The 26,901-nt window shown below is 35.4% G+C and overlaps 1 protein-coding gene across 1 annotated transcript in view; it reads right to left on the bottom strand.

Moving 5' to 3' along the window:
* Positions 1–26,901, bottom strand: part of LOC131436237 (uncharacterized) — a 166,266-nt gene that overhangs the window by 51,043 nt on the left and 88,322 nt on the right. Inside the window, exon 2 of the mRNA XM_058604858.1 lies at positions 5,961–6,190. Within this exon, the coding sequence (XP_058460841.1) occupies positions 5,961–6,190 (230 nt within the window). The remainder of the gene's footprint in view (positions 1–5,960; positions 6,191–26,901) is intronic.

Here is a 26,901-nt window from a genome sequence, read left to right as displayed (position 1 = left end):
AGATAGAAGAGCATAACTGACACTCTACATTAACTGTTATTTTATATACTGTTTTATAATATATTATATTGTATGACATTGTATTATATTATATTAAATTAAAATATATTTTACTATATTATGTTATATTATACTAGCGAACCCCTGCACACTTCGTAGCGCAATAATAATAGATCCGATTTAAATAAATCAAAACTACTTTCAATCAATTTTAACGGTTATTGTCAAAAAGACGGAGCCACAGGTTGAGAATAACTGTTCTGCGATAAAAAACATTTTTTGTTTCTCCATTTTCGGTACACAACAATTTTCCATGTAAAAACTCAAACCTCATGAAACAAACTCCTTACGATTACCCTTGTACTTTATTGATGGTAACATAAAAGCTAAATGAATGGGCAAATGACGTTTAAATTTAAATGACATATCAGTGGGAGTTCCCTCGATAACATTTGCCATTAACCTTTTAACTTTGAACCTTTTTTCTGTATTTGCTTCTCTTCTTTCTGTATTTAGTGTTTTTCTGAACCTGTTCCTGTTCTTTCTGCTCTTGATTTTGAATTGTATGTATCAGTTTCTACATCTGTTTCAATACTCTGTGTTTGTTCCTGTGCTTTCTCTACATGTTCCTGTCCTCTCTGCACTTGTTCTAGTATTTTCAATATTTGTTTCTCTCATGACTGTCCGCGTTCCTGTACTTTCAGCACCTGTTCCTGTACCTTACACATTTGTTTTTGTGCGTTTGGCACTTGTTCTCCTTATTTCTACATCTACAGCTGTTTAGAAGAACTCACTAAACTCACAAAATCAAAATAATCAAACGACCTATGTGAAAGATGGTTTCAGAAGAATGTGGCCATGACTGTTCGCGATCAATGAAGTTGAATGATAAAATGAACCAACAATTGTTTTTAGTTCGATCGCAGAAACTTTTCAGTTTGTGAGAAAGTTGATGAATCGTTTAAAAGAGGAAAAAAATGTCACCGTGGTGATTCTCAAATCCCGTTCGATGATGTCCGTAAAAGCGACAGAAGTGTTGATTAGAGTATGCTGTACGGAACTGTTTATATCCACATAATAAATTGAAATTCCGAAGTACTCTGCAAGAACCGATGTTTAGAGAAAAATAGGCCCAAGAACGTCTCGAACGGGTTGATATAATTTGGATCGTATCTGGGTCAAATGAAGACGTTTGGGCTCAAATGAATAACCGTATTTGAAATTTGGAACAATCTCTAAAATTTGGAGGTCATGTTGAGCAAAATACGCACAAAATCTCCAAAGGTATCAAGTATATATTATTGATGCTGAAGGTGAATGGATTTGCAATAAATGTATTTGCCTGAAAGTACTCGATCCAATGAAGCGATATTTGAAATGAGTTTCGCACACTTGTAGCTGCGATTATGATCTTAAACCTTTTGTACAAATAATCATCTCAATTGTAGAGTCGCCATATTATTTCACCGATTGCTCGACTTTCATTGAATCAACGAATTGTGATAAAATCGGATACAACATCGTTGTTTCGATTCTAAGAAGCAATACCACAGACAGAATAGTACGAAAATTATTCAACACTACTATTATAGCGACGTGAAAACTCGAGCGAATGCACATATTTTCAACTTACCCTTAAAGTCCATCTATCGAACAGAGATATCGGATCTCACTCTGACAATTAGTTTTTGCATATTGAGATCCCTATTCATCTGCCGTTACTCTACCAAATTATATTCGCATTTTACTCCAAATTTATTTCATTTATCAATTGAATGTACTTTTTGTAACAGTTGTGTTTGGGTTCATCTAATGAAATTCAAGAAGTTTGACTATAACTGACCCCAAACTCCATTGAACACTTCAATCTTGTTGTCTCTGGATGAAAGTTCAGCGCATTGTGGTAGCAATAATTACATCCATCGAAAAGATAGAGATTCACATTTTTGAAATTTAAAGAAAACAACGAATAATAAAATAACGTGCTCTCGTCAATGACGTAATTTTCTTACAGTCGTTCTTTAATTTCAATTGACGGTATTGAACACAAATTATATATATTGAAAAATGGAAACCTGTATGCTGTGCATTTCGTGCCCATACTTGAACATGTGGTTCGAAATAAAGAAACACGTGAATCAAGTAGGCTCAGTAAATTTGAATACAAATCAGCTAGTTTGGCGCCAAAATAATCTCAATAATCTAGTATTCATAATTTGCTCTCCAGCGGGCAGCAACATTGCATAACTCGATACGCGCCAAACAATCATCGGAGATCTTGCATGCATTGAGAGGAAAGTTTCCAGTTCTGAACGAACCAATTTTCTAATTTTTCTCTACTTTCCCGAAGGATTTTCCTTATGTACTATAGCCTAAAACCTCCGCATAAACATCACCTTTCGAACAAAAAAAAATCATTTGAAGATCGGCCGTCGCATACTAGAGAACATTAGCAACACACACTTTTTTCGCTATTATTTTATATATATAGATTATTTTGTAATCTATTATATCATTTCATGTTATATAATTTCAGTACACTATGTTTCATTGTATCAATATAAAACATTTTGCACGGGGCGTAAAGGGGAGGGAGCATCAGGGCATCGGGCGAATTGATGACTGGACGAGGGATTGTGGATAGCCAGCCCAAGTCACTTGAAGGAAACTTGTTGCCTTCTGAAGGTTTGAAATGAGTCTGACGCGCCCTTCTCAAACAAACCATCAGGCGGGTTCAAGCATGTATAGCGTGTGCTTCATCCATGCACTGGATATTATGGTTGCAAGAGCATCTTTTATTCCCGCGGAATATGAGTAAGTGACTCTACTTACGTATCCGCCCAACCCTTTTTGTTCGCTTTTCGGTAACAGCTATAGTAAGAAGGTGAATGAATGAGTCATATCGGGGCTACTGGAAGTCTACCCGCATCCACTGGCAAGTCCTTGAACTGATGGTGGCTTCACTTCACATCACATCACATCACGAGGTCCAAATTCAGTTTCAGATACCAAGCTCGGAGTTCAGTCCTCAAAATTCAATTCTGGAATTCAGATCATATTTCTGGTCCAGTTCTAGAATACTGTACTATAATAATGGATCAGAATTTTCGAACTGAGTTCAGAAGCTGGTACCGAGTTTTGGAACGGAATTTTGAAACTGAATTCTAGACCTCGATTCTGAATTTGAATATTTGAACTGAATTCATTAATTGAGTTTCGTGATGAAACTTTGATCTGAGTCTTGGACTAAATTTTCACTGAGATGTTTTGAGTCACGATTTTCACTTTGAAGAGGTTTTTCAGCTACAAAATAATGGTTTTTTCGTGAAAAATCGTAGTTTTGACTTTCAACAGCCACCAAAGAATCAACAACCACTAAAAAATTTAAAAAAAAAAAGACAATCAAGCAGAAACGTTGAGGTCTAGAAAAAAATCTATCTTTGCTGCTTTGATTTGTTGATTTCTGATTGGTCTGCGCTGAGATACAGTGGACACCGCAAATCATGATATTTTGTTTCGACGGATTTACAGTCAGTCCGATCTCAGTTAGATTTATACGTCTTTATGGGCTTAATCCGGTTGACTTTAGCTGTCTTGTTGAGCAATTTCAGGCAACTTGGCTATTCATATCATGTAATACATAATGTCGACGAACAGTTTGCCCTAAAACTGAAAGATTATTAGATTTTTCTTGGTTTCAAATTTTTCTTGATTTTGCGCTTGGTGTCTGGGAATACTTTTTACTGCAAAAGAACTATAATTTTAATGTTCTTTAGAACTTTTACAAAATATAGCAAAAATGTGAGATTAAAATTGACTACAGTGTATTTGTAGTTTTATTTGATTTAAATTCAATAAATGTGAAATAATTGTAAAATGACTTATCAGTTCATAAATAAAAACTTTAAACCGTATGTAAAAACCTACATATTTATCAATTCTTTAGTTCTGATTCATGTTTCTCTCACTGGTCCTTCTTTATGAAATACAAACGTCCGCTGGCAACATGTTCACTAATGCGTTCAAACGAATTGTTTCTCTACATCATTGCTAGGGTTTCTTGCTAGTCGTGACCTTCCTTACATGAAACTTCTTTATCATTTCATTAAGTCCATTGGAGTTCCAATTTCAATTTTATTTTATGTTAGACTCCTTTCTCTTCCATGAGTTCAATCAATAGCCAGCTATATTATAATGAATAAAAGTGATGAACTGATACAAACAAACCTGAATGTACAAAATTAATGGTTTTTATTTAATGTTATTTATAATAGAAAAACGCTTGATAAAAACAGTGTTTAGAAAAAAAATCATTGCTTATGAATTTAATGAATTATGCGTATTTATGAAAAAAAATCATTGCTTGGTAAATCGAGCCAGGCGTGCGGGCGTGTGTAACTAACATAAGGAATAAAAATTTTTCATCATTATTAAATACGTCAATACTAAAGCCTTGAACTCAAGTTGTGGATGAAAACGCATAACATTTAGTTCTGAAAGCGACTGGTGTATGATTTCAGAACTAAATACCATGCGTCTCCATCGGATGATAATTTGATGGAGACGCATGGTCTGAAATTATGCCCGTCCACATATTTTAAAAATCTGAAAAAATTACAGCGTACTTGAACTTTTTTTCATATGAAATACATTTTGAAAAATTCCAAAAAAAAATCATAACTCTGACATTATAGTATCAACAAAAATTAAAAAAATATAAAATTCAAATAAAAACGTAGAGGTCTGGAAAAACATTTACTATGTTACATTAACTATGTTACTTGGATTATTCAACATACATCTTGAAGAATTCCCAAATATGATGCTTTTTCATCCGTAACCGGTCGATATAAGAATCACACAAGCAGATTTACACACATGTACATACAATAAATTATAAATCTAACTGTAATGTCTGAGTCCCATATTATCGAAACTCTTTCTCGAGCTAGGGCAGCAAAAAGTTCGTTGGATGACCCATCCTTAACTAAAACGACAGTATTGAGGGTCTCGACGCTCATAGTAAACCAGTAACCACGTCTTTCTAGAGTACTAACCTTTGGTTGAAACGGGTCAAAATTTTAAGTCGATCCGACCAGAAACAGCTGAGTTATCGAGGTTGTAGTTGTAGTTCGTTTAAAAAATGGAAAAAAACGAGTTTCGTGTATTGATAAAACCTTGTTTTTTAATGGGTATAAACACCGTGCAAGCGAAACAATGGATTGAAAAATGTTATCCGGACTCTCGTCCATCAAAAGCAACGATTTGTCGGTGGTTCGCCGAGTTTAAACGTGATCGTACCGACACAAATGACGCGGAACGCTCGGGTAGACCTGTGGAAGCCGTTACACCGAAAAATGTGAGTGAAGTGACAAAAATTATAATGAAAGATCACAAAGTGAAGCTCCGTGAGATTGCTGAGATGACACAGATATCATATGGAAGTGTATTTACTATCCTTCATGAAAAATTGAGCATGAAAATGTTTTTTTTCCAAGTGGGTGCCGCGATTGCTTTCGATGGAACAAAAACAGCAACGAGTGCACCCTGCCACAAGTCGATGAAAGCAATGGCGAAATTGAACGAATTGAGCTTTCATCTGCTTCCCCACTCCCTATACTCACCAGATTTAGCCCTCAGTGACTACTGGCTCTTTGCTGATCTTAAAAAATGCTCCAGGGAAAAAGATTTGGCTCAAATGAGGAGGTCATCGCTGAAACTGAAGCTTATTTTGAAGCGAAAGATAATTTTTTTTATAAACATGGTATTGAAAAATTGGAATAAACGTTGAAACCATTGTATCACCCTAAAAGGTGATTATGTTGATGAATAAAAAAAAATTTTGCAAACAAAATTTTGTTTCCATTGTTAGTGTCGGGACTTATTGATCCATGTGTTAGTTCCTCAGAGACAACAGTAACGATCTCCAGGCACAATGACTTTACAATAAACAAACTCACCTGCAGATAACCACCATCGCAATGGGTTGCATTGAGCAGCGATCCCACTTTGAACTTTTTGAAATTCAGTCTCAGCACCCAATCTCGAGGCGCCCCTCGAAAGCTCCGGAACCGGTACCAGCAGGTGAGCGGCCTATTGCGGTTGAGGTTTGTCACCTCCGGCGATGCAACGTCCTCGTAAATATCGACAGTTTTATTGCAGTGGTCCTTGCTGGAGTCGGTGCTACCGCCTGAAGAGTGAAGAGAAACGAAAAAGAAATGCCATCAATTAGTGAATTAGTTTCATCCAGCTGGGTATCCGTGCCATTTTCCAACGACAAGGCAGAGTCAAAACTTTGAGACAAATGGAAGCTGTACATTGAATCAAACGGTTGGTAATTCGGAAACTATTGTTAATTAAATTTTGCGACAGAAAAGTTGCCTAATTACATAAATGAACGAAAACAATTCAGCATCGCTTGAAACTCGTCCGGCGGAAGAAAATCCAATCCAGCATAAACGCGTAATAAAAGTGAGTAATGGCCAAACTTTTCAATCTCCTCTCGAATAAATATCGCCTACCAGAATAAATATTAGCTTTTCACACTAGACGAATTCCGTCGGGTAAAATTATACGTCATAAGCTTTCTTTCACCTCACAGAGCACTCATTTTACTCGTCCAGCGTCCAACGAATGTGAAACCAGAATTTGCTCTAGATATCGTAATGGGAGCATATTTGATGGGCTGTTTCGTATCCCCGTAGCACCATAAAGAACCGAAATGTTCACCGTCTGCCCGCCTGACTGCCTGCTTGGCTGGCTGGCTCGCTGGCTGACTGTCAATGGTGAAGTGTGCGACACAAAATCCCTAAGTGGAGAGGCGACTGGCAAACACTCCATCGGCTGTGTGGAATAAAGGTACTATTGCTCATATTTGAAGCGTAAAATGTTCAAAAATAATATTTGAATTGCCGCCAACAGAAGCTAGCACCAAAATAAATAGTGACGCTGATTGGCTGTTTGGCTAACCTATATACAATTATCCTGCACCAGCATCAGTGCCGCGCCGCGCCAGTGCACGGTGATGCCTCCCCGTACGAAAGTTGGCAAAAACCCTAAACATGCTGATAATTGCCTGTTCGATATTTCAGATCACCGATTGCATATATTTCGTTCTTGATTATATACAAAAATATTTAATCCACCCAAAAGTGAAAAGATGCCTATCTATTCAATTTCGAATGTTGCTTATTGGTCAATTTGTTTTTTTGTTTTGTTTCACAAAATAGCAAAATAGCATAACACGCCAACGTTTCGACGGCTTATTGTTTCATTATCAAGGTACAGTGAGGGAGCTTGTTACAATTCTTTTCGTATTTCAAACTGTTTCGAATTATTTCTTTCGCTTAAAAAATAATTTTTAGCAAAAAGAATATGTCTGGTAATCAGTAATAAATATAAAGATCGTAGCATTAATCTCTTGGTAATAGCGTCAAATTTATTAATATGTTCGATAATTTTTGGAATGTATAAAAAATTAGTACCCCACAAACTGAAACTGAAATGTCAAAAGTTAAAAATTGAGTAATAGAATTATGCATCGCAGTTAAATATTTCTCTGAATTTTTCTTCCACCATCTTTTTGATAACTAATTAGATCTACATGCTGATTTCAACCCCGTCGTTCGTTTTCGCTCGTTTAGCACCCTCTCCACCAACCCTTGTTTTCAATTTACCCAACCACTTTTCTCCTCTCTCTTACCTTCTAAGTAAGAGTACTAATACTGCTATACTTGGTGTCATCAACTAGTTATAGTGTTATAAATTTAGTTTTAACTGTTAGTTTTAATTGTAGTGTTAGGCCTAAATGTATCTGTTGGATCATTGTAATCTGTTGATACAAATGATGAGGAGGTTTTATGCCTGTTGGAGAGAGAGATTGATATATTTCATCTCCACCGGGCTTTTCCCTGCTCCAAATAAATAAATAAATAAATGAATAAATAAATAAATTCCGAACATTGAGTTACTTCAAACAATTTTTTATAACATTTTAGATGAAAATAATTTCTAACATTACATTAAATATTTTACACTGTGAAAGCAATGAAAAGCTTACACTGAATGGTTAGACAAAATTTCATCACACTGTACACGCAAAACAATCCCGATTGTTTGAAACAACAAAATGATTAATTACCCATCAAACCAAAAAAATGTTGTAGACATATGAGGTCTCGAACACACTTAAATGAGAATCATGCAGTTTTGATTTTACGTAGCTTTGAACTCATGATGTGAAATAATTTCGGTTGAAAAATACTTCAAATTAGTACTATCATTGTTGCTGTTGTTGCTCTAATTTTCCAAAAAAGCATTATAAAAAATAATCACCAACACAATCCCTATGACCAAGTTCAGACTGCTGTATGGAAAAATAGAAAATCGTTTTGTATGGCATTGGAAATTTTCCACTCACTGCAAGCTAAATCTTCGACGATTGTTTGGCAGTTGTGCAATGCTTGCCTGCTGGAGAGAAAAATATGAATACTAGATTATTATAACAAATCGAGAGCAAAAAAAAATTAAATCAAAAGAAATAAATTGCGTTCAATGTCGTCAAATTATAGAACTATAACTAGAAAGGAAAGGAATTAACGTGAGCGATTGGTTAAATTTTTAGTGATTTTTTTAAAACTCCAGAAATGACAAGTGACAACAGTATAGAGATATGCAAGTGACAACTTTATATCATCAACGTTAATTAAAACACCAAAACTGTTTTTCTATCTACATTATGGAACAATTCCATTTGAATTCGATAGATATTTTTGGTTTTTTTTTACGGCTCAATAAAAGTTTTGAAAGTTTTTTACGGTTTAAAGTTTTTTAAAGTGAAGCGTCCGTGATACCTATTTTGAAAAAAAAATGCTGAGATCGAATTAAAAACAATCACCAGTTGATCATTTTTACGGAACATGAAGGGCAATACTTCTCAATGTGCTAGAAAAATAACTTTAACCATTCTACTTCACCGTTCGCGAGCAATCATGACCACGCTGTTCTGAAACCGATTTTTACAAAAGACGTTTGATTAGTCTGATTTTGTGAGTACTCTAAATAATTTCCATCCAAAGATAGTTTGTGAGCGGTACGAAGTTCACCGGGACTGCGCCAGGTACTGGAATTAGAGTAACAAGTGCAGAATGCACAAGAATAAGTGTAGAAGGTCCAGCAGCAGGAAAATAAAGTGCAAAAAATACAGAATGTACGGAAACAAATGCAGAAAGCACAATAACAAGTACAGAAATGAAAGAAACAAGTACAGTACCTATTCCAAACCTTCAGACACATCCCAGACCACACACACACACACTCAACAAAAACCCATACAATCATCGTTCCACGAAAATCCAGCAAACTTACATTACCTCCACCTCAAATCCCTACCCCAAACTGATACAAACCCGATGAACGACCAGAATTAGGTTGAAACCGGGGATAAATAAACGATATAATAATAATAATACATTGCCTCCATGAAATTATCACAAAGGTACATAAAAATTCAGAAACAAGCACACAAAGTGCAGGAACATGTGTAGAAAATAAAGGGAATAGGTGCAGGTGCAGAAACTACACACTCTTAGAAAAATTGAAACTTACGAATGACGTAAATTAAAGTTTTCCGTATTTTCTTGGGTGATGAAAGAATATTACATCCATTAACATATGAATTTAAGTTTTTATTTATTTATTTATTGTCATCGGACATTACAATCTAAATGATATGAGTGGGAAAAAGCCCGTTTGAGTGTACAAAAACATTTCAATGGCACTATTCTCAAAGAGGCATAAAAACCACTATCTTTTCCGATACACTAAAATTTACACATAATACACACAAAATTGTCGTTAATAATTAAAACTATACAAACATCATACAATAATCATACAAACACCAATAAATAGTATACATAAATATCACAGTAATTGTAGTCTTCGTATAGAGGATGCAAATTTTTTTTATGAGTCGCCAAACTCGAAGATACACTCTGCTCGTGAAAAAGTACGTATCATTGAAAAGACATGTGTCTATTTCACAGTTAAATTCAGTTCACTAGGCTGTAAACGATTGATATTTACATGCTTTTGAATGTAAGTTTAAGTGGATTGTAACGCTCCTTTTATGTGCATCTAGCGAGACGGAAATTTACATGATTTTTTCTAAGTGTGCACCAATTAGTACAGAAGCAGGTACAGCAAATTCAGAAACAAATGCTGCAAAAAAGTTAAAAGTTTAGAATTTTATGGAAAATATTTTTGAAGCACCAATTTTGACTGATAAATTCAAATGTGAAAAGGTTTTTATTCCACACATTGCAGTGATTTTTTTTATAAAATTTTTATTCTGGCCTTTTTGCGTAAAAGCTTTACGTGGCCGATTGGCTAATATTTTTGTTACTTAAATTTTTTTTTTGCTATTGGATCTCGTTGTCACCCTTTTTCTAGGGGGAGATGAGTTTCCATTTCCATCCAACGAGGATTGGGGATCACTTCGTCCGCGGCTTATCTCGTCATCCATTGCTTCATCGTCGGTGTTGTGTGTGATTTCCGTTTTCTTTTTATTTTCCTTGTTGATCGTAGTCTTGGGCTCGTTGAGAGTTGCTGTAGAAGCGCCTTGTTGTACATTAGTTGCAGTTGCTGGTTGGTTGGAGGTTAAGTTGTTAACTGTAGCTGGTGTACTTTGTTCTATAGGGGATACTGATGGTTTCGTTGAAGGGGATGCTTCATTGTTGTGGCTGTCACAGATGTACTGGGGTTGCTTGGGGTTGGTGTGAAGGAAGCACCGTTGTCCTTTGGTGTGATTGTCTCCTTGTCCAGTTTATCACATGGCTTACCGTAGTGAACAGCTTTTTGGCAATATTGACATGTGGCCATCTGATTGTCATAGGTAACAAGTGATTTGCACGGAATTATTGTATCTTGACCGAAAATCACATAAGAAGGTATAGGCCTCTTCAAGTGTATGCGTAATAAACGTACGCCATTTAGAATACCGGGGAAAAAATTCTTCCACTTTTCTTTTTCGACAGAGAGAATCTCTCCGTATTGAGACATAGTTTTGCAAATAAAAGAATCGGTGACGCTTGTGGGAAGATCATGCACACGCACTTCTATAGCACTATCTACCATATATACTGGAATGTTGTACTTAATGTTTTCGTGCTCCACATAGTGCACATTGTTATTGTCTTTTGCAAATTGAATTGCATCCAACTCTTTATAAAACTGGATGTAAACAACATTATTCGTCTTATTGCATTGAAGTAAATGCACACGTTTAATGTCAAGATGCATTTGCTCCATAAGCAAAACTTCAAGTTCTCGTATCGAAGATCGAATTTTGCACTGCCTGAAGTCAACAACAATTGTATTCTTTCGTGTCGGCGGTAACTTTTGTTCATTTGGTTCACTCAGTTCGAGGTTGTTCTTCTGTTCACTACACAATACTGTACTTGGATTCTTCCGTCCCGAACGTAAACGATTTTGTTATATCGACTGACTTGGATGAGATGTGAAAGCGAACTGATTCCAGTGATACTCACTGATATGTCATTTGAATTTAAACGTCAATTTCCCATCCGTTTGGCTTTTTTATTACCGTAAATAAGGCTTCACAACAATCGTTTGTTTTAGTTTCAGTTCTACGTTCCCATATAAGACGTTTAGCTCTTAGTAGATTGTGTCGTGAATTTGGAGTTTTTTTTCACATGGAAAACGTTTTTTTTGGGGGCAGCAGATCAATTAATCCCCCTTTCGGTCGTAAAGTCAAGGGGTTGTGTTTTTTTGCTCGCCTAACCGATGACGGAGGGCGACAGATCATATTTTACCCCGGCCCAAATTTTCCTAGATACGCCACTGCATAGAGCAACCACTGTCATAGAATATTATAATAACTCCATTGTAACATTGTATGAAAACTATGTCACCATTGTTATTATTATTATTCCTCCCCTTTCCCGGCTATCGACCTCAATTACGTAAAAGCCGTGGTTAAATAAAAGATGTATAAATAAATAAAATAATAACATTTTATTATGGTTATGGCCGCCTTTGCATCACTGTGCGGTGCACCACCGCAGTGGTGCGAACATTTTAGTGCCACAATCACCGAGCTCTGCGTACCAAATCTGCAGTGTTCGAACGAAATCGAAGCAAAGGATATATGAAACAACTCTGGTTGGAAATGAACGGAATTCGGTCATCAAATTGGCATGGTCAGCTAACTGATTAAATATGGACATTTTTATTCGAGTGAAAGGTTGATTTGAGCGAAATATGTGACTATTGCAAAAAGTACCTTGGACAAATTGAGTTTGTGTTTGGGTATTTAAATATTTCAAAGTGCTCTTTTCAGAGAACGACCACAACTTTTGACTTACACAACTTAAAGAATATTGAAAACAGGCCCTAAGCACTAAATTAGACTAACCGTTAGATGGCCAGTAAATGTAGAAAACCCGATTTCGTTCGGCACGTCAGTAAGGACATTGTCATTCGATGCAAAATTAAAGTATTCTGCCAATATCACACACTTTACTTGTGTTTAGCGGTTCATGTTAAACTGATGAGTAGCATCATAGCTCAATATAAGCTGTTTTGCACACACTGAGTTTGAAAAAAAGCAACAAAGTAAAATTTTATCGATGTATTCGGAAATATTCTTTAAAAGTTATCACCAGATTCTGAATGAATTTAGTTTGTTTTCATTGTTTTACATATAGATTTCAATTAAATTACGATTAACCAAATCAAACGATTTTCACATACATTGAGTTTTGTATTATATCACATAATACAAAAAATGCTGTGTGACATCAAAAACTGAAGACTAATCTTGCTCTCAGAGAAAGCACATTGAAAACTTAATATGATGTAGATTTTCTCGAAATGATAACAAAAATAGTTTTCAGTTTGATGTTATTACAAAACATCGAAAATAAGACTGGAGTGCGTGATCACTAACCACACCACGGAGAGATCCGGTTTCAAACTTAGGTGATTTGGAATGCGAACTTTCTGCTGTTGCTATGGACTATAAGTGTTAACTTTAAGTAGATCGAAAATGTTCGATTATATGACAAGCAGTGTTGTTTCACAAAGGTATTTTCTGCCAGAGCACACTCGTTGCGTCCTTTCCATCCCGCATCCGCCGTGAATAGCAGTGTGACTATTTGAGCACAGTCTGAAAATGTTCTCTTTGTCCAAAGCTGTAGCATACGAACATTATAACATCAAATTGAGTTATCTATTTGATCTCACACAACTCGAACATGTAATCACTTTGAAATACGAATTAAGCGGCTCTGAAGATCGAGCGTTTTACAGTGAAGTCTCCTACAACACTGGAAACGTGAATTAATAATCCGGCAATAAGGCTCGGAACGACCGAAATTTGCTCTGCGCCTAATTCGTATTACTGTTTATGAATTAGTTGATTTTAACAACAAAATTTCTAAAATAACTATTGAATTAGTTAAAATTGAGAATTTACTTTGCTGAAAAACACTCTTATTTTTAGAGAATGTGTTTAGTGGGCGAATATCCTGGACACAAACCAGCAATATTTCAATTCAACACGAAATTCTTTTTGACAATTAATTTTGTTATTACAATCAGAAAATTTGTTGCTATTTATCTATCACCATCATTACTGAAGGACAGCACAAAGAAAACAAAAATGAAATGGGTTTTATTAACAAGTTTATTAGCCTGAAACTCATGAGAAGTATCAAAGCAAAACAATCCATTAAAAACCAAAAAAGGACAGTCTTATTGAAACTGCTTGCTAATTGTTTAGACGTTTTTCGCATGTGTTACGATATATCCATATATAAATTTCTAAACCGATTTGTAAAAATGACGTAAACTCTTAGTGGAAAGTGTATTTCTTCAAAATTTGTGCGCATTTGAAGCGATTGTGTGTAATAATGTTTTTACGTGGAACAGTGAAGTGAGTTTCAAATGTTGCACTCTAATTGTATATGTCAAAGGAAGTTTTTTGTGTATTCCAACCTTCCGGGCTACGCCTTTCGGTGTACTATTTGTATTCGGTTTTTGTTTTCCGAGTGCTCAAAGTTTTCAGTGAGAGTGTCGATTTCGCGAAGTCGTATGAAGAAAACAGCGATTTAGAAGAAAAATTTTCAAATAGAAGTTTATGTTTCGTTTATGTCTTTTTCTCCAATGCAACATCGTATTTATACCTGCCAATATAGAACAGACAATCGCGACTGAGATTTTGTTCGGTAGTAGTGTGCCATCTAGTGGCTAGTAGTCATTACGGTGTTAACTTTTTCTCGGTGACAGAGCGCCACGTAGCTGCAAATTGCAGAAGCCAATTCAACCATTCATATTGGTTGACAACTACGTTTTATTTCTCTAATTCAACTGAAAAAATAGTTGAATAGAAATGAAGTGTGCCTTAGCTAAGAAATGATAGCACGTTTAATTGGTGAATTCAACCAAAAAATAGCCATTTCAACAAATATTTTATTATCATTAAGGGAATTAGAATTAGAAAATCTAAATTAGCAAAAGTTAGATTTTTTTAGTTGTCTCAAAAAATAACTAACTAAAACCAGAAAATCAACTAATTTTTTCGCCAAAATGCTGATTTCGGTCTTTCCGTGGGTATCCCAGATCATTTGTTATTTCGACAAATTGCGACAATGAACGATTATCTTGTGTCTGACTACAGATAGCACCATAATGTCTTCAGTATATTTTTTGTTCTTGTGTAGACTTATAATTTATGCAGCATTAGTTTGAAAAGAGCATTGAGTAATTCATTTGCTTGTTACAAATGAAATGAATTAAATTTTGGTACTTCATTCTAATTCTAATTAATTCTAAGACTTTGCCTTTTAAATATTAATGCAAAAATCACTATACTAGATGGAACTGATATGCTAAAGAAAATATTTTTGATTTTAAAGTCCTGATCCGATTCAAAACCTGAAATTTCCAAAGTTTTTTTTCTCTGGAAAGTTGTTCGGGAAGTCGAGGTCTACATTATGAAGAATATGTGCGCTCGGGGATTTTTGATAAAAGTTTTTAGTTTTTATCGTTTAATTGTAATATAAGATAGATTACTATATATCTCTGAAATGTGACGCTTTAAAACATCGGCATCAAATAGTTGGAGCAGATAATAAGACATTTGTCTTACTTGGTAGCGTCAAAGTACAATGGAATATTGAACATTTCCGTGACACAAAATTATGCAGATTTAGTTAGACGGTTTCTTTGGAAAAGTGTATTAATGTTCCAAGATCTATTAGATGATTGATGAAATACTTCTCATAGTATCTAGTGTTAGTGAGTATATAAAGTTTTAAACATGTATAACTAGGAATGAGAATTGTTTTGACGAGTGTTTTCGACACAGTTTGTGGACTACTTAGGAATAGATAAATAAAAAATATATTTTCCTGTCGGCAAAGCAAAGCCTTGGTATTACATTCCTGCAGTGGAATTTGACCTTCTGTTTCAACAGACTTCGCAGCCGATTCAAAGTGTACAGAACCATTGCATGACTGGTGCTACGATTCTACTGACACTACGAATCCTTCCAAATCTGGCTCGAACATACGACAACTGGTTTGTAAGACCAGTGCTCTATGCATTGAACTGCCAACCCGGGACAACGTAACCTAAGTATTATTAAGAATTAGCTCTAGGTTCAGAAATCTGAGACGTTCAATGTTAAGTAACCCATGTTGCATCAATTTGAAGATAATCACATTAAATTACCTATTGCGGAAGGGGGTTTCAAAGACATTTGGTGGATATTTTTACAAAGTAGGCCAAAATAAAACTAATCCTAAATTGGGCCAAAATACCTCCGTTACCCTAGCTCGAATCTCGCAAACAATGAATTTTTCCATACTGTTGGATATAATGTTATGGGTATTTTAAGAACGGGTTTGGCGCACGGAAAGACCGAAATCAGCATTTTGGCGAAAAAATTAGTTGATTTTCTGATTTTAGTTAGTTATTTTTTGAGACAACTAAAAAAATCTTACTTTTGCTAATTTAGATTTTTTAATTCTAATTCCCTTAATAATAATAAAATATTTGTTGAAATGGCTATTTTTTTAGTTGAATTCACCAATTAAACGTGCTGTCATTTCTTAGCTAAGGCACGCTTCATATCTATTCAACTAATTTTTTAGTTGAATTAGAGAAATAAAACGTTGTTTTCAACCAACATAAATGGTTGAATTGGTTTCTGCCATTTGCAGCTATCTGGCGCTCTGTCACCGATAAAACGTTAACACCGTAATGACTACTAGCCACTAGATGGCACACTACTACCGAAAAAAGTTTCAATCGCGGTTATCCTTTCTATATTGGCAGGTATAAATACGATGTTGTATTGGAGAAAAAGACATAAGCGAAACATAAACTTCTTTTTGAAATTTTTTTTTCTCAATTGCTGTTTTCTTCATTCGACTTCGCGAAATTGACTATCTCACTGAAAACTTTGAGCACTCGGTACAAGTAGTATACCGGACAGCGTAGCCCAGAAGGTTGGAAGATACAAAAAACATCATTTGACATATACAATTAGAGTGCAATATTCGAAACTCACTTCACTGTTTCCCGTAAAAACTATATTACGCACAATCGCTTTAAATGCGCACAAATTCTGAATAAATACACTTTCCACTAACAGTTTACGTCATTTTTACATACCGGTTTAGAAATTTATATATGGATATATCGTAACCCATTCGAAAAACATCTAAACAATTTGCAAGCAGTTTCAACAAGACTGTCCCTTTTAGCTTTTTAATGGATTGTTTTGCTTTGACACTTCTCATGAGTTTTTAGCTAATAAACTTGTTAATAAAACCAATTTCATTTTTGTTTTCTTTGTCCTGTCCTTCAGTAATGACAGTGATAGATAAATAGAAACAAATTTTCTGATTTTAATTACGAAATTAGTTGTCAATGAGAATTTCGTGTTGGATTGAAATATTGCTGGTTTGTGTCCAGAATATTCGCCAACTAAACACATTCTCTAAAAATAAGAATTTTTTCAGCAAAGTAAATTCTCAATTTTAACTAATTTTATAGTTATTTTGGAAAATTTGTTGTTAAAGTCAACTAATTCAAAAACAGTAATGCGAATTAGGCGCAGAGCTAATTTCGGTCGTTCCGTGTACGATTCTACTGACACTACGAATCCTTCCAAATCTGGCTCGAACATACGACAACTGGTTTGTAAGACCAGTGCCCTATGCATTGAACTGCCAACCCGGGACAACGTAACCAAAGTTTTATCAAGAATTAGCTCTAGGTTCAGAAATCTGAGACGTTCAATGTAGTAATAGGGTAACCTAAAAAAAGCTTTATGTATTTAACCAATGTTAAGTAACCCATGTGTTTTTGCTCCCCCGTCCCGTCTCTTCACCATCTCGATGTCAACTAATTAGATCTTATCGCTGACCTAAGTAGTTTCGCTCCCTTACCACCTTTTTCAACAACATAAACTTCTCTCTGTTTCCTTCCTTCTCTTCCACAAAATTCACCACCACGGAGAGCCGCTCAAGTCGATGATCATGCGGGCCATCAGCCGGCTCCTCGTATTCGGGGGTGTTTTCCGCGGACACACACGAACGAAAAGATGCGACCAACAGTGATGCGTATCAACGTCGTGCCAGTTTACTCCAGCGTACAAGATCCAGCCAGCCACTGCCGACCACCCGTTGAAGACTAGATCTCCCAAAGCTGATCTCCTCCATCAAAATCATATGGTGTGAAAATAAAAAAAAATTCTAGTTTAAGTAGTTTAAACATATGCCCTCGGCATCTTATAGCTTAACGCAATGTGCCTTAAAATATGTTAATAAATAAATAAAAAAGTAACCCATGTTGCATCAATTTGAAGATAATCACATTAAATTACCTATTGCGGAAGGGGGTTTCGAAGACATTTGGTGGATATTTTTACAAAGTGGGCCAAAATAAAATTAATCCTAAAGTGGGCCAAAATACCTCCGTTACCCTAGTTCGAATCTCGCAAACAATGAATTTTTCCATACTGTTGGATATAATGTTATGGGTATTTTCAGAACGGGTTTGGCGAGTAGATGTTTTGTATTTTTGGTTTCCGTATGTAGAAATTCGATGACGGTATCACTATTCATCTCAACTCCAGTAGTCATCTCATATACTAAAGCATAAGTTAGAGTGATATCTACTTTGAGAGCTACATTGACTCTGCTAGTTAGATGAAAATTTACTTCGAGTTTTCTTGTGGCTATAACAGCAGTATCGCACAATTGTCGAACTATTTTTTCTTCAGTATTGTTTCTTACAGTCGATGCAAAGACATTGCATTCAATTTTACCACAATTCGTTGATTGAGAGTCAACTAGTCCGCAAACTAACATGACGACTCTACCGATTAGATGACTATTAGATGACCATTATTCCATGAATTGAATTTTGATTTTAAAAATTACAATATAAAGAAGCGCGAATTCTTTAGAAGTGAATTGATCTAATTTAAAGAACTTGTTAGTTGGTACACAAAAACTATTTTGGCCATCCAGATCCCCTATTTCTGGATTCACTGAATATAATGGTCAAAAGATTTTGGAATTGAGCTTCGAAACGTCATATGACAACAAATGTCGAAACATTTTTTTAAACTGAACGCAAAAATTGTTACAGAATCGAATACTTAACGTATCTAGAAGGAAATCGATGACGTCAAATATATTTCTTATATCAAGTTCTTAAAGAAGCTCCTTCTACGGCTGACGATCTGCAAGATGGGAATGCCAAAGTCACTATTCAAATTGACCAGCTTCAAACAAACGTGGTACCGATGATCGCTTATTTATACAATGCTTTCCAGATGTGTGGTTCTACACCAATATTCTCGTGGGGAAAAAGAAGGAGTATTATTGGTGAAAAAGCTGAAAAAAATCATTTCTTCACGGTTATGGTTGCGGTCAACTGCCACAAGGCTACTCGACAGCATGTCAAAGCATTTTTGTAAAAGGTAACAAAGAACAAATTATATTGTGTCGACAAATTTTAATGATCCAATTTCAATGGATTCCTTAAGTTGTTACTTTTAATATTTTCATTTTTTGAGTTTCGCAAAACTGTTGCCTTGAAAGTTCTTTTTAAGGGGCGGGTAGGGTCTAACACTTTTGAAAAAGCATTTTATTATTTTCTTTGTATTTTCTTATAGTAAAACATTTCAAAAAAATTCTGTTAAATTTTCAAGTTTTTCGGAACGAAACTCTGGAAGTTATGGGCCTTTATCTTTGCATATCGCATACTGCGAAGAAGTAAGAGCTCGACACGCATGCCCAAGATTTCTGCTTCGTTTGACTTGAAAACTTGACAAAATATTCTTGATATGTTTCATTATAACAATTATAAAAGCAAAAATATGATTTTTTGAAAATGTTAGACCCTACGGGCTCCCGTGAGTAATAAAATGTTTCCATTGATTTTATAGACAAAAACTTTTAAACGCGTTTTTCTCGAAAACAGGTTTTGAAAGTCCGTGTCCATCGTCATTCAAAAACTACTGCCCCAATTTTTTTCAAATTTTGCACACACTTTCCACATACAAAAAACCAGACCTCATCGTTTCCCTTTTTGTTGTTTGTTACTTTGGGGAGGTTTTACAGCTACAAAATGGCGATTTTTTTCGTGAAAAATCGTGAAATAGTTTTCACTTTGAACAACCACGAAAAATAAAAATAAAAATAAAGCAAACAGAAACGTTGGAGTCTACAAAAACTTCTACTCTAACTATTCTTCTTCAATTTGTTCACTTCTGATTAGTCTGCGCTGAGATATAGTGGACACCGCAAATCATGATTTTTAAGAATACCCGTTCACCGACTTATTTCTCAATATTTTTCCACGAAAAATTTACAAAATGTTGTTCGAATGATGCTTTTTATCATGCAAACCATTTGAATTTTTTTTTTGTTGAACGATAATTCTGAAAAAAAAAACATTCGCAAACATGATGATTTTTTTCATCAATTAGACCTCTCAGTTAGACGTTATTGGTTTTTACGGCAACCTTATAATTATTGATCATTCTCAATTAAATATATTTTTGCTGAAGTGCTCAACAATAACATCCTCCAACACTAGAAAGCACCCAAGCGTCAGTTTGTTTATGAAAAAAAATTCCTAAAACAGCAAGCAAATTACATCCGATACGTTCCAATTCTTATTTAACATTTTTGCAATTCTTGCTACTTAATGTTATGTTATATCTGTTTATTGCATTTCATGACAACCGAAATACTGAGATATGGCATCCCATCCACATTACGATGATTTACGATCTCTCGTAGTCCGCTTTCAGAATTTGCACATTTCATTCGAGCTAACTTGCACTCGTGCGGTATTGGTCCAAACTTGCTACTACATGCTCCCATTTGCTGCCGGTCCTGATACCCATATGGTTTGGCGTGTTGTCCCCTGGCAGTGCAAACATTTATTTATGATCCTCGGATTATTTCCGGTTGTTTATTCACAGTCCCGCAGCCATTCAACAGACACGCTTCGACTGGATGTGATTGCTTGTTAGCAGATTGCATACATATTGTATTTTAGTTGTCGTTTCACGTCAATCAGAAGATTTTGTGTAATTAATCAAACTATTTCTAGCCAAGATAATCCTGCCGACGAGAACAAATTGCGTCTCCATAAAAACTATCGTTGCACGCTTAAATGTTGGAAAATTCAGCGATAATAATTCCGAATCACAATAAGCACGTCGTAATCAGCCCGAGCGAAAGCATCTCAATTTAGGAAACGTAAACGATGCAGGAAAATTGAAAATCTTTTCCAATTGCCTCTCCATCTCGACTCGTGTGTCGGACACAGATGCTCGCCTTAGCATTATTTCTTCCAATAAGGAGCGAAATTGATCGTTGACAGTTTTCCGAGACCCGTCTGTGAATGAATGAATGGTGAGAAAATTTGTATGTATGTATGCGAGTGTGTGTAACTACCGAGGTCTGTAACTCGATAAGTCCTGCGGCAACAGTAAAGCTCTTCAATCTTGCCACAATCTAAACAACTTTTCATCGGATAGCTAAACCTTCTGTGGCAAGGAATGTCGAGTTGGGAGGAGGCTAACAAGTCAGGCGTTGAAAATTACTTTAAAAATGAATCCGATAGAAAGCATCTCCAATTTCATTCTTACTTCTTAGACAAAGTGAACAACTTAACAGGTAGGTATCGAATTCCCCTCACCATCTTCGCCACTGAAATGGCGGCGTGCTGATGCTGTGTGGAAAAGAAAACGACAACTCGGATCCAATTCGAGCCACGTAGGCGCTCCGTCATACTCAAGTGGAAATCAATACTTGAGTGGTAACTGTGGAGCACTAAGTATGTATGAATATAAACATGTATGAGGGAAAAGTTGCTGATTGTTTGGAGCCACTTCTGTTGGTTGGTGTGTTTAGATTGAAGAACGGCTTTACGCAATTTACGCTTCGGCTGTCTGCGGCTGTATGGTAGAGAAGATCATGCAAACATTTGCCGAACACTTCGTATTTAGATCCTACACATATGCTGCGCTCTCCTGTTCTTATTTTATGTGGATACATTTTCATGTGTAGGCATTCAAAGCGTTGTTTTTAGTATGGAAAATGCAAATTGAAGTGTTGATTGTTGAGTTTTAGCAATCTACAAAGCCTCATGAATTTCCTTCCGTTAGATGAAATCGATAAATCAAGTTATCGATCAGTAATATTAAGTTCTTTACAGAAAGCAGCTTTCGTATCAAATTCTGAATAGTATGAAATAGAGTGACAATTCAAAACAGTTCCGTTATGAAATGCCGATCACGAAAACAACCCGTTCAAGTGTGATGAACTTTATGAGCGAATTGACATATTTTATAATTGCTACCGAATGATTATTTTTGTTGGATATGTTAGACAATTGATTTTACACGCTTTTGTAACAGATGTTTATTTTAAAATTAAATTACTGCAAGTGAAATCAAATCAAAACCCTAAAAGGGTTAAATTCTACGTCGGTTTATTTATCTGACTGTACAATAAGTTCATTTGATCAGTTTCATTTCTGGTTTCCACTTAATAATTGTTGTTGCCCACCGTACAAGCAAAGTGCGCTTTTCAAACCGCACGCAGTAAACACAATGTTTTTTTATATAAATCCCGTACGAAATACATTAAATGTCGGAACAATATAATATCCAGAAACAGTATGTGTAACACTAAAAAAATGCTATACAATCATTTTCTCACGATCACATTTGTGTGAGCGTATGTATGTATGTATGTATGTATGTAACAAATATGCGGACTCGATTTTCTCGGAGATGGCTGGACCGATTTTCACAAACTTAGCTTCAAATGAAAGGTGTCTTGGTCCCATAGGGTGCTATTGAATTTTACCCGGATCGGATTTCCGGTTCGGGAGTAACGGGGTAAAATGTGCAAAAAATGAAGAAAAAGTACACTCGATTTTCTCAGAGACCACTCAACCGATTTTCTTCAACTAAGATTTAAAATTGAAGGCCTTGTAGTCTCATATGTTGCTATTGAATTTCATCTGGATCCGTCTTCCGTTTCGGGAGTTATGATATAAAATGTGCAACATGAACTGAAAACGTGCAATCGATTTTCTCAGAGACCGCTCACCTAATTTTTATAAACTTAGATTCAAATGAAAGGTATCACGGTGCCATGAAAATTCTTGAATTTTATCCGGATGCGACTTCCGGTTCCGGAGTTTTAGGGAGTGTGTTCAATATTGTACACCGACACCGACGCACCGACACCGACGCAAAAAAAATTCTAAACTGGTCTCAAAGCTACACATCTCGATAGACATTATCAGTAGACAGCTAAACAAACCGATTCTGGCTATCCTGATTCTCGGTTTTCGATTACCGACGGGAGAAAATAGTCATATGCTCAAAAGTGGATCTCACTCACTTTTCTCAGAGTTTGTAGAATCGATATTTCCAATCATAGGGTCAAATGAAAGGAGAAACTGCATGTTTTCGGATTCAACCAAAATTTAAACCGTTTTTTAGAGTACGGTGGTAAAATCGTATAAAAACTTCAAAATTTGAATAAAAACTAGTAGAGTTTGTACGTCATGTTACGTCATGCCCTACGCGAACAAAGCACTGTTTCATTCTGTAGGTTATACTAGTTCATGCACAAACAATCCCTTGGTTTCATTCAAAAATCGAAGAGAAACATTTTGAAAAGAATACCACAGTATTATATGTATGAGAAAGGCATCATTACACCACTAGGTGGATTAAAACAGGTTTTTCTGAATCCGATTGGTTAAAATTCGGTCCAACTATTCGATTGTTGTTACTTTTCTCATATAGAACGGTTATACAATCACTGTGAAAACCGACTTTTGAACCGAAACCCGGAGGGCCGAGTGTCATATACCATTCGACTCAGTTCGTCAAGAACGCAAAATGTGTGTATGTGTGTTTTGCACTAACTTTACTCGGAGATGGATGAGCCGATTCTCACAAACTTAGATTCAAATGAAAGTTCTTGTAGCCCCAAACAAAGTTCCTGAATTTTATTCGAATTCGACTTCCAGTTCCGGAATCACAGGATGATATGTGCAAAGAAAATTAAAATAAGTGCACTAACTTTTCCCAGAAATGGCAGAACCAATTCTTACAAATTTAGATTTAAATTAAAGGTTTAAATGTTAAATTACAAAGTTCCAGAATTTCAATTTCATCCGACTTCCGGTTCCGGAATTACAGGGTGATTGGTGTAAAAATTACAATTTCAAATTAGTTTCTCACTTTGCTCAGAGATGGCGTGACCGATTGTACCAAATTTAAGTTCAAATAAAAGGTCTTATAGTCCCATACAAAACTTCAAAGTTTCATCCGAATGCTACTTCCGGTTCCGCAATTATAGGGTAAAGTGTTTTGAAAATTGATACTCTCACTAAAAGTAACGAAACAAAATACGTAAAAAAAATTCTAAACTGACCTCGCCACTATTCCAATCGGTAGCAATTATCAGTAGACAAATAAAAAAATCGATTCTGGCTATCCTGATTCCCGGTTTCCGATTCCGGAAGCATCGGAAACAGTGGTCATATATTCCAAAATGGATCTCACTCGCTTTTCTTAGCGATGGATTGACCGATTTTCACAAACTTAGGTTCAAATGAAAGGTTTTGTGGTCTCATATTGAATTCCTAAATTGCTTCCGGATCCGACATCCGGTTGCGGAAATACAGGGTGAGGATTATTAAAATATTTTTACCGTCACTAAAAGCGTAAACTAATTTCTAAGCTTGCCTCAAAACTATGCCAATCGATAGTCATTATCAGTAGACGGGCAAACAAATTAATATCGGCTTTTCTGACTCCCGGTTTTCGATTAACAACCGGATATCAGGGCTATAGACTCAAAAATGTATCCCAGTCACTTTTGTCGAACCGACTTCAATTATATCGGCTCCTGGATTTCGGTTTCGGAAGTACCTGTAAAAGTGGAACTCACTTCGTTCGTCTTACCGATCTGAGAACTGTTTCACTCAGTAGGTTATACTAGTTGAAGGCTTGTCTTTTTGTTTTTCAAATTCGAATCAAATAAAATTATTTTGCAAAAAAACACACATTTATAAATGAGAATATGAAAGATATGAGGAAGGCATCATTACACCACTAGGTGGATTAAAACATGTTTTTTATATACTGTCGATTTCGTTTTCAAGTAACTAGTTGTTAAACTAACCAAAAATCTAATTGAATTTTCTATGCCGGCAGTTTAGCGAGGAAACAAATCAACCAAATCAACTAAGTTGAAACAACTAACTTTCAACTATTTATTTTATTGGCTGAACTCAAGTGCTAAGATGGACTCCAGTGCAATTTTCAATAAATCATTATACACTGGATTTACTTGAGCAATCTAAACATAATTATAATATATAGGTATATACATATTTTCTGTAGGCGTATGGCGGTTTCAATTGTTTGGATTCAACTTTTGGTTTGCGGCATGCAGTATTCAACTAAATATGGAACAGATTCTCAAATTGTTTTCAGCATTTCGACAATTCATTGCAGTCTTCTTCTGGGATTGCTACGAAATGGTATGTTTAAGTATATTTTGGTCCTAGAGAACAGGGACGGCGGAACAGATTTCACCGAGGTTCCACACTTACAACATTTTTTGTTCATTTGTCTGTGGTCTTTTCGTTAAAGAAAGTTAATGCTCTATTACCTTTTTTACTCTCATCGAACGGCTGACATTTTTATAAACTTGATATTTTATGTACATTATAATTTGTATTGTACTACCTCAGGGTGTCGAACCATTACCATTTTGCCCGTATGGAAGATAACGAGTTACCGATCTCTGTTCCTTTTATTTATTGGTAGATTTTTTGAATTGGAAATTGGAAATAGCTAGCTTTTATACAGAAAGTTGTCTCTCTTCTTTTAGGTAAATATTGGTAGGTGGCCACTTTCTTTTTTTAAATTACAATATACATAAAATATGAAGTTTATATAAATTTCAGCCGATCGATGGGTGCAAAAAAGGGAAATAGAAAATTTATTATCATGAAAAAAGACCACAGACAAGTGAACAGAAAATTTTGTATGTATTGAATATATATACACTAGGACCAAAATGTATAATTTTGTAACAATCCCTGAAGACGACCTTGAAAAATTGTCGAAACGTTGGAAAGAATTTAAATATCTACACACTTTAAAAAAATCCCTGTGATTTTACATGTTATAAGGTGCACATAAATGGAGCGTCGCTGTTCACGCAAATTTACGTGGAAGAACATTTAATATTGTGTCTAAAACTCCATGGCATGAAATTCGTTGAAATAAAAAAAAAAGAATACTGATATACCCGCCGCGACTTTAACCGAGAATCATTGAATCGCAAGTAAAAAGCAAAGTCTTGGCATTACATTCCTTTTGTGGAATTTGGCCTTTCTGTTTCAACAGACTTCGCAGCCGATTGTTAGCGTACAGAATCATTGTATGGCTAGTACTATAAGAACCCTTCCAGGTCGGGGCTCGAATATACGACAACTGGCTTGTAAGACCAGCGTCCTATGCATTGAACCGCCAACCCGGGACGAAGTACGTCAATTAACAGACGATCGCAAGTACGTCTGTTAATTGACTGAGCCACAGAAGCATACATCTGCTTGGTTGGTAAAAGGTGCATTTAAATCCATACAGTCGCACCTGCTAGCAGAATGCAAGTTACAGTCGAAACCAGTAAAATTCAAGCTATTCTAACATTAAGTCATTACAAATGAAATTTTTCGTCATTTGACAAATTAGGTCTTTATGAATTACATGAGGAATTAAGTCACCTGTAATATTCAAATTTTTTGGTGTGTATTCCATATTTAATTCGAGACATAAAACAAAAAAATTGAATTCATAAAATATTTACAAAAACAGTGATTTAACTGATCATTTGAAGTATTATTAGTATATTTTGGGATTTTTAGTTTAGATTCATAAGTAGTATTTGGATATGTGGAATATTAGAAAAATATGAATGTTTCAAAGAACCGTGATGGGATTCATTGAAGTTTGGACTGTGTTTTTTTTGGAAATGTTATACGTTATACGAAATATTTCATAATTTTACTCTTAAAGTTGTATCGTAATCGTAAAGATTTGCAAAGTACGTCTTGAGGTATAGCATTTCTGATTAATCAGCCTGCCTCAATTTTCTTCTTCTTAACTTAACATGACGTGTTATACTTAATGTAATCTTAAGCACATATATGCAATGTCCTTTTTCAGATAGTAAGTTAGCTGGGACTAGGTATGTCCAAACACTGCACTACACCGCGTGCTTCATATAACCACCACGCGTGTAT

The sequence above is a fragment of the Malaya genurostris genome, chromosome 3, assembly GCF_030247185.1.
Source record: "Malaya genurostris strain Urasoe2022 chromosome 3, Malgen_1.1, whole genome shotgun sequence".
Classification (NCBI taxonomy): domain Eukaryota; kingdom Metazoa; phylum Arthropoda; class Insecta; order Diptera; family Culicidae; genus Malaya; species Malaya genurostris.
This window is presented reverse-complemented; position numbering and strand designations above follow the sequence as displayed.